The sequence below is a fragment of the Elaeis guineensis genome, chromosome 1, assembly GCF_000442705.2.
Source record: "Elaeis guineensis isolate ETL-2024a chromosome 1, EG11, whole genome shotgun sequence".
Classification (NCBI taxonomy): Eukaryota; Viridiplantae; Streptophyta; class Magnoliopsida; order Arecales; family Arecaceae; genus Elaeis; species Elaeis guineensis.
This window is the reverse complement of record NC_025993.2, coordinates 160,532,132-160,541,569: the sequence shown is the minus strand read 5'-3', so window position 1 is coordinate 160,541,569 and position 9,438 is coordinate 160,532,132. Positions and strand designations below refer to the sequence as shown.

Below are 9,438 nucleotides of genomic sequence, written 5' to 3'. Positions count from 1 at the left end.
ATCGGTCGGACTGCGTCTGCTATATTGTCGCGCGTAGTCGACGTGTCTGGTCGGGAAGGCGATGGCAAGTCGAGTTCTCCTTACCCAGACTTAGGTTGGGTGCTTGTGTAGCACCGTGTGATAATCGATGATAAGCCGAATACCCTTCGACCGACCTCGATCCGATCGGTAAGTCACGAACACGGCATCGGCTGCGTTGGCGCTTTGGCCTTTCCCGATCGGAGCGGGGTCGGCGAGTCGGCCGATCGTTTAGCCCGATCGTTCTAGCCGAAAGTTTTAGATGTAGAAGGAGTGTAACTCTCATTTTCGCAGGCTCGTCGGTCCTTTAAGCGTCCGATGCACCGCTGACGGTCGGTCCGACGGCCCACGGTAGAACGTTAAGTCCGGGTTGGGACGTCGGAGGCTCGCATCCCTTGGTGAGCGTTGAACAAAAGTCGAAGCATCGAAATTCTAGACTCCGAAGTTTAAACCGAGTTCATGTTCCAAATGGGGGAGGTACAGAGTTCACTGATGGTACAACCTCAGATTGTCGGCATTCCAGGTCTGGAGAATGGGCCTCCCTTCCTGGGTTTCCAGTCGGTAAGCTCTTGGTCCGTAGGTATCGGCCCCCTTGTAGGGTCCCTCCCAGTTCGGGGATAATTTTCCCTGGTCCAAGGGTTTTGAGACCTCCGCCTTTCTCAAGACCAGGTCTCCAGGCCGAAAGAGCTTCGGCTTCACCCTGGCGTTGTAATATCGGACCACCTTTTGTCGGTAAGAGGCCATACGAAGTTGTGCCTCGCGTCGGAGCTCGGGTAAGAGGTCCAAGTCGGCTCTCCGACACTCAGAGTTATCCGGCTCATGATACTGCTCGACCCTGGTTGATGGCAACCCGATCTCTAGCGGGATCATGGCTTCCGTTCCATAGGCCAAGCCGAAAAGTGATTCTCCGATCGGGACACGAGGTATCGTCCGGTACGCCCATAGGACGGAATTCAGCTCTTCGACCCAGAGGCCCTTGGCTTCATTTAGCCGGATTTTGAGCCCATGTAGTATGGTCCGGTTGGTCACCTCGACCTCACCGTTAGACTGGGGATGCCCGACCGAGGTCAGTCGGTGCGTGATCTGAAATCTCGCGTAGAAGTCTCTGAAGTTCTGGTTGTCGAACTGCTGCCCATTGTCGGTGATGAGGGTGTTTGGTAGTCCGAACCGAAAAATGATGGACTTCTGCACGAAGTCTTCCATCTTCCGCTCAGTGATTTGTGCTAAGGGTTCGGCCTCCACCCATTTAGTAAAGTAATCGATCGCGACGACGATGAATTTTCGTTGTCCGGATGCCAGAGGAAAAGATTCGAGTATGTCGATTCCCCACTGGGCGAAGGGCCACGGGGCGATGATCAGAGTGAGCTGGCTGGCGGGTCGGTGTTGTATGTTGGCATACTTCTGGCATGGTTCGCACCTCCGAACTAATTCAGCAGCATCTTTCTTCATAGTGGGCCAGTAGTAGCCCTGTCGCAGGACTTTGTAAGCCAAGGACTTACCCCCCAAGTGATCGCCACAGATTCCTTCATGTACCTCTCTGAGGACATAGTCCGCGTCGGCCGGCCCCAGGCACTTCAGTAAGGGAAAGGAGAATGACCTCTTATACAGTCGGCCGTTGATCATTACGTACTGAGAAGCCGCCCACCGGAGTCATTTGGCTTCCGCAGGGTCTTCGGGGACAGATCCATTGGTCAGGTATTGAGTGATCGGGTCCATCTAGCTCGGTCCCGTCGCTAATTGTAGTACCTCCTCGACCTCGTCGATGCTAGACCGCTCAAGATTTTGTACGAAGGTCCGGCCCAAGGCACCGAAGTCAGACATCGCGAGCCTGGAGAGCGCGTCGGCCCGAGCATTTTCTGCCCTGGGGATGTGGAAGATCCCGAAGTACCCGAAGGGCGCCATGAGATCTTTCACTTTTTGGTGGTATTTGGCCATGGTCGGATCTCGTGTTTCGAACTCGTCTTTGATTTGTCCAACGATCAGTTGAGAGTCGGAGAAGACTTTGAGTCGGTCTATCCCGAGCTCCAGTGCTAATTTCAAACCCGCGACGAGCGCCTCATACTCGGCCTGATTGTTGGAGGCCTTGAAGTCGAATCGGAGGGCGTGCTCAGTGACCACCCCTCTGAGTTGGTGAGCAGAAAATCGGACCCGCTCCCTTGAGCGTTGGAAGCCCCGTCGATGTGCAATACCCAGGCCGAATCGGGGTCACAGTCGGAGGTCCCGACCTCCACGGGGCTCCCCTCCCCCGACGGTAGGTCGGTCGTCGGGCATTCGGCGATGAAGTCGGCAAGAACCTGAGCTTTGAGGGCAGGTCGTGGCCGGTACTGGATGTCGAATTCGCTCAGTCTCACAGCCCTTTTCGCCAGCCATCCTGATGTGTTAGGGCGGTGCAAGATGACCCTCAGGGGCTGGTCGGTGAGGACCACGATGGCGTGTGCCTGAAAGTACGGACGGAGTCGCTGTGCCGAAATGACTAGAGCGAAAATCATTTTCTCTGCTTTCGAGTACCGAGTCTCAGCTTCGTGGAGCACCTTGCTGACATAATATATTGGTTGATGGACCCGATTCTCGTTCTCCCGGACGAGCACAGAACTAACCGCCTCCGGGGAAGTGGCCAAGTAGAGGTACAGGACCTCCCCGACCTCCGGTCTCACAAGGAGTGGCGGAGAGGTGAGGTACTTTTTCAGTTCCTCGAAGGCCTGCCGGCACTCGTCCGGCCAAGAGAACTGCTTGGCCTACCGCAAGGTTTTGAAGAACGAGAGGCATCTCTCAGCCGATCGAGAAATGAATCGGCTGAGCACGATGATCCTTCTGTTAAGTTGCTGCACCTCTTTCTTGATGTCCGGATGTCGCATATTGACGATGGGCCTGATCTTCTCGGGGTTAGCCTCGATTCCCCATTGTGAGATGAGGAATCCGAGGAACTTCCTCGAGGTCACTCCGAAGGCGCACTTGGTCGGGTTCAGCTTCATCCGGTGTCGTCGTAGAGCGCGGAAGGTTTCTTTGAGATCCCAGACATGATCCGGAACCTGCGCACTTTTTACCAGCATGTCGTCGACATATACTTCCATATTGCGCCCGATCTGATCTTTAAAGACCTTGTTGACCAGTCGTTGGTAGGTGGCGCCTGCGTTCTTCAGCCCGAAGGGCATTACTCGGTAGCAGTAGAGGCCCTTGGGGGTCACGAAGGCAGTGTGCTCCTCATCCTCAGGCACCATCCGGATCTGATTGTACCCGATGAAGGCATCCATGAAGCTGAGCAGCCGATAACCGGACGTCGCATCCACCAGCTGGTCGATCTTTGGAAGTGGAAAGCTATCCTTCGGACAGGCCCGATTCAGATCGGTGTAGTCGATACAGACCCTCCACTTCCCGTTGGCTTTCTTGACCATGACGATATTGGCGAGCCAATCGGGATACGTAGTTTCTCTGATGAAGCCCGCCTCGAGTAGCTTATCCACTTCTTCATCGATGGCCTTCTGTCTTTCAGGAGCAAAAGACCTTTTCTTCTATTTCACCGGCCTCACCGTCGGGTCGATGTTGAGTCAGTACGTTATTGTCTCCGGGAGAATGCCCGACATATCTGCTGCCGACCAAGCAAATATGTCGGCGTTGGCCTTTAGCAGCTCCGCCAACCGTCGTCGTTCTGGGTCGGGCAGTTGAGACCCGACCCATACCTTTCGGTCGGAGCTCTCCGCTATCGGAATCGACACGAGCTGTTCGGCCGGCGAGCCCCGTTCCTCCTCCTCCCGCTGGTCTAATTTGTCAATCGTCAGGGAGCCCTTCAACTCGTCGCTTTGAGCGGAGATCTGGAAGCATCGACGAGCGAGTTGTTGGTCTCCGCGCATCTCTCCGACTCCATTTTTTGTCAGAAATCGGACCAAGAGATGGTACGTCGAGACAATCGCCTTGAGGGCGTTTAGTCCGGATCTCCCAAGTATGGCGTTGTACGCCGAAGGCACCTGGACGACCGTAAAAGTCAAATAGATCGTGCTTTGTCATGGTTCGGTACCGACCGTCACGGGCAGAGTGACTTCTCCTTCCATTGTGACTGCATCCCCAGCGAAGCCTATCAGGGGCGTAGAGACTCTCTTGAGTCGGTCGGCCGACAGTCGCATCTGGAAGAAGGTCGAGTAAAACAGAACGTTCGTTGAACTTCCATTATCTACAAAAATTCTTTTTACATCATAATTGGCTATTGTCGCCGAGACAACAACAGCGTCATCATGGGGGATTTGGACGCCCCGAACATCTTCTTCGGTAAAAGCAATTACATCGTCCGAGCGTGGCTTCTTCATTGGCTCCCCCACAGCAGACGTCCCCGGGCCCAGCCGTTTGGAGATCATATTGATGACCCCGACCGTAGGTCGGTTATCGGTTGCTTCTTCAGTCGGTGGGGGTCGTCGGTCGGTGACTGGTCGAGTCGGCGGGTTCCTTCGAAATTTACCGAGATATCCCCGACGGATGAGGGCTTCGATCTCATCCTTAAGCTGGATGCATTGCTCGGTATTGTGGCCATGGCCCCGGTGGAACCGACAGTATTTCCATTGGTCGAGGCCCTTTGCCTTCAGAGGCGGAGGCCATCGCAGGTACTCTTCCCCTTCGATCTCCATCAAAATCCGCGCACGAGGAGCAGAGAGGGGAGTGTAGGAATCGTACCTGGGGTGTGTCGGCCTCGGGCTCCTGCACCGGGGCGACCTCTGATCCCGTCGTGGCGGTGATACCCGACCGTCGGTCGGGGGCTTGCTAGGCACAGCAGGGTCCCGACCCTTCCTCCGCTTCTCCCTCGGGCCCTTGGGCTCAGCCAGGCGTCGGTCGGAGGCTCCCTCATCCGCACGTATGTACTTGTACGTGCGCTCTAGCAACTCAGCGTACGTTCGGGGGAGGGTTTTGTCTAGGGAGTAGGTGAACCGGAATGCCCTCAGCCCGCGCTTCATGGCCGAGATGGCCATGTCCTCATTGAGGTCCCGAACCTCGAGTGTGGCCGCGTTGAATCGCGCCACAAAGTGTCGGAGCGTCTCATTTTCCCCTTGTTTAAGAGAGAACAGGCTGTCTGATGTTCGCGGCGGCTTTCGGCTGGTGCTAAAGTGGGCCGCGAAGGAGTGCTCAAGTTGCCCGAAGGAGTGGATACTTTTCGATCGAAGATCGGAGTACCACGCCCTAGCGGCTTTGCGTAGCGTGGTGGGTAAGCCGATGCAAAGGAGAGCATCGGTTGTCCCTTGGATCGTCATGAGAGCTTTGTAGCTCTCCAGGTGGTCGATGGGGTCGGTGGAGCCGTCGTAAGGCTCCACATGTGGCATCTTGAACCGACTGGGGATCAGTTCGTCAAGGACAAGTCGGGAGAGAGGTTGAGCGGTCTGGAAGTCAACGTCGTTCGAGGACTTCTGCCCGTCCACCTGTAACTGGGCAAGCCGACGATCGATCTCGTCGAACCTGCGTTCGTAGTCGTCGATCCGTCGGTGCTGGGAGACCCCAGGGGTGGAGTCTCCAGAAGAGTCCGAGAGAGAGGCGGACAGCGTCCGCGGGCGCTTCCCTTCCTTGCTCGTTCTAGCTGGGAGGGAGAGTCCCGTCGAGACCGATGGGTGTCGCACCGCGGCCGCTCCACCTCCTCTCGGTAGGAGGGCTGTGGCAGGTGCTCCCGTGGGGGTGACGGAGGTCGACGCGGACGTCGGCGGCTGCTCCTGGAGGGCATCGGACGCGCCGCCGGTTGTTCAGCCAGTGATGGCGGCAGTCGGACCGGCTGTTGCTGAAGGCTTTTGACCGCGTCCGTCAGCACGGTCATCTGTCGCACGATTGTCGTAATTTGCGCCTCCGTGGTTACCGCGGGGAGCGGAGAGCTGGATTCCGCCGTGGAGGGTGGAGGAGAGGTCTCCTCCCGGCGAGAAGAGCGCCTCACCGATCCAGTGACCCTCGACCGTTGAGCTCTCGTCTTTGTCATCTCAAATTTCATGGGGATAGTGTACCGTAACGTCCTGTACGTGTCCCCCCACCTGGCGCGCCAATCTGTTGCGGTCAATCCCCTCGTCGTCTGGTCGTCGGGAACGAGCGCCTGCAAAAGAAAGTCCACACTGACCGGAGGTGGCTCCGGCGGGGACCCTCCGACGATCAAGTCAGAGAGGAGACTAGACAACAGTGAAATGAAGACAGAGAGCTCAATCGAGAGAGAGAAAGAGAGGGAGCAAGCCTGAGAGTTTTTTGGAATGACCCCCTTTGCACTGTTGCCTTCCCCGATATATATAGTGGAGCATGGTATGGCGCCGTCATTAATGGCGCGGACAATTGAAGAATTGTCAATTCACTGTAGACTGTTAGAGTCGCCGTAAAGGTATCAAATCGCCGTGGGGCCGTCAAATCACTAGGGTTGACAATGTCATAGGCGGGATAATGCCGCTAGGCGGTAGCGCCGCATGCCGTTGTCAGGACTGACAGTCCCTCGCGGTAGTACGGTGCCTGGAGGAGTCATCCGACTTTAGATCTGCGGCCAGCTGAGGGGCGTCGGGTAGAGCTTCGGACCCCTCCTACGGTCAGTCGGACACGTCGCGGGAGTCGGGCATCGGACCTCTCCGGTGCAGTCGGTCGGGAGGGTAGAAAGGGTCTGCCCGGCCGACATATCCTTGGTCGGTCGATCGATCGATCGATCGATCGGTCGGTCGATCGGTCGGTATATTCCAACAGTCTGTACTACTGTTATGATGCTGGCTATATTGAGGCCCCCTCTCGGCACCTTCCACAACACCGTCCATAGAGGACCGATGCGGAGACGACGACGACGAAGAATCAGTCAGACCTGATCTCAGGCCCGACTGACGGAAGCAACTCCAACGCCTTCGGCCTTTACTTCCTCGCGTGCATCCCAAAGACTCGGGTGGTGGGGAGTAGAACCAGACTGACTAATTAGTTTGGCTTCTTGTTTCTTTGAGTCTTCTTGTATATTATATTTTTTTTAACTGTAATGTTGGTTGCTATAATCCTGTGATGCACCGAAAAAGGAAAACCAAAACAGAGAAAGAAAGACTGGGGAGTAGACCCAATCTTCAGTTGGACTGACGTAACAAAGCAAAATAAAAATAGACGGTGAAAGACAGCTCAGTGACTTTTCTATGTGATAATTCTTACCATACAATTGCTAAAAAATAATAGGAGCAGAAGCTGTAACAACACAAAAAATGACAGAAGCTTTAAATAATCTAGTAATCAGGGTAAGAAATTACTTCGATTGATAGATATAGATGGTGAGGGCATTCTTCACATAACACATCAACATCAAACAAAATAGTCTCTATACAGAGAGGTGGGTTGATAGAAATTAACCGAGAGTTTCACACACACACGAACATAACCATTGTCATCCCCTGACGTGGCAGCGGATGGGGATGGGGGGGTTCACTTGGCGTCCGCCAGGAAGTAGTCAGTGGTCAGAGGTCGGAAAACCGACGGCTCCTCCGCCTCCAGCAGGTCCAAAATATTCTTGAGCACGTGCATGTAGACCATCCAATCCCCGTTCCTCCTACTGCTGGGCATCGGCATCACGTAGCCGGCGCTGCACCCCCCCGCCCCTGCTGCTGGGCATCGGCAAGAAACTACTTGTTTTAAGTAGAGCATGGACTCGGTGGAGCAAGACTTGGTGGAACAAGTCTTCAAATCTTTTTAAAAAACTTTTTTAAAGACTTGTTCCACCAAGTCTTGCTCCACCGAGTCCATGCTCTGCTTAAAACAAGTTGTTTCTGGGAAAATTCATATAACAAACCTGTTGCAGTCCGTCTCCGGCAGGATAGTCGGTCGGGAGCTGAATTGTTGCACTTTGGAGTTGAACAACAGGAAATCTGTAAAAAAAATTTATTTATCAGAAGTTGTCCAATGAGAGATCTTCCAATACTTAAGTTAGCAAGGGAAAGGAAACAGCTAGAGAGCCAAAATTGAGAGCAAAAATTTATCTTAAAAAAACTTATCAGGTCCTCCATTGCTTACTGATATTTATAAGGCAAGTGATACCATTATTGTATAACTCTCGTCCCTGAATATTCGATACGTGAGAATTATTGCATTTAATGGACGGTTAGCTCATCAATTATCATTAAGACCGAATAATGGATCACTCGTGAGTGATAATTACGCTCCACATTCGTGTTTAGCTAATGCCCATATCGAATAACTGTCATCGATTCAAATAGTCAGTATGATCTCGAAAAAATAGTCGGATAGATGCCAAATATTATCAGCTAGTCGTAGGTTACATATCGAGCCAAATCGATTTGGCGCCGATTTGATTATGTCCGTCATCCTTTATCGAACAAATACTGATTAGATCCAAATTTATTGATCCAAATCAGATGGAATCACAACAACTCATCTGATGTGGAGACGAGAGAGAATCAATTATAATGTATTTAATCAGTTAGAAGACGAGGAAGAGAATTAGTCGATTAAGTGATGAGGATCTATCTTAATAGAATCCTAATAAAATTCATCAGAGTCTTCTTTTATACTTACCTATTCTCAATACAGTTTACGTAAGGTCGGTCTCCTTCACTTTTCACTAAAAAAAAAAAAGACAAAAATCACCGAAGAACGATACCTGCCATGATGACCACTCTCCCGGGGCAATTCTTTTCACGTGCTTTCGGACCCATGTTAAGACCAACGGTCAGAAAGATGTCCAGATTAAGGGTCAAAACTGAACCAAGTGGAATGTGCATCACATGGACGTGGCCCGATCATATGAGTACCAGAATTATGCAATAAAGTTTCGTTTTTTTTTTTTGGTAGTTATTTAACAAGTGCAGGAATATTTTTTCAAACATTTGTCCATGATTCCATCATTAAGTTCTATTGTCCATTTTATCATTCTTTTTGAGGTGTTCGACCATTGTAACAAGATTTTTAAAAGGAGATCGGTTAGAACTATCACCGAATAAACTTAAAAATATGGAGGAAGCCAGTATACTATGATAATAATTGTGTAGACAACTTTCTCGATCCTGAAGTATCTCATTTTTATACCGTGTAAAACTTTGCTAATATAGTAGATGGGTTTTTATACTCCATTATCCTTTCAAATTAAAACCATGCTCACGGCTTCAGACAGCCAAACATATGAGTAACTTATCGCTCGTATTTGGTTTCGTCAATAAAGGGAGAGAGCTCAAGTATGATTTCAAGTCCTCAAAAGCCTTCTAGCATTCATCCGTCCAATTGAAATTTTTCATTTATCTGAGTATTTTGAAGAATGGAAGGCATCGCTCCATCAACTTAGAAATAAATTAGCTAAGAGCTACAATGCATCCAGCCAACTTTTGAATATCCTGCTTTGAAATCAGGGGTTTCATGTCAAGAATTATCTTAATCCTCTCTAGATTGGCCTCTATATCTCTTCTTATCATCATAAAGTCGAAAAACTTCTTCAAAATTACTCTGAATATA

At 51.6% G+C, this 9,438-nt stretch overlaps 1 protein-coding gene across 1 annotated transcript; it reads right to left on the bottom strand.

Annotated features, from left to right (window-relative positions):
- Positions 1–1,734: 1,734 nt before the first annotated feature.
- On the bottom strand, positions 1,735–4,970 carry LOC140856891 (uncharacterized). The gene is made up of 2 exons (XM_073255110.1): positions 4,894–4,970; positions 1,735–2,173 (listed from the first exon to the last, which is right to left on the bottom strand). The coding sequence occupies exons 1-2, from the start codon at positions 4,968–4,970 to the stop codon at positions 1,735–1,737; spliced, it is 516 nt and encodes a 171-aa protein (XP_073111211.1).
- Positions 4,971–9,438: the final 4,468 nt, after the last annotated feature.

What these genes read in the sequence shown, in the direction of transcription:
- LOC140856891 (XM_073255110.1), bottom strand. Translation starts at nt 4,970, where the DNA reads ATGGCCATCTCGGCCATGAAGCGCGGGCTGAGGGCATTCCGGTTCACC. An exon ending in GACAAAACCCTCCCCCGAAC is followed by an intron (nt 2,174 to 4,893) that starts GTACGCTGAGTT and finishes CCAACGCTCAAG; the next exon opens with GGAGCGGGTCCGATTTTCTG.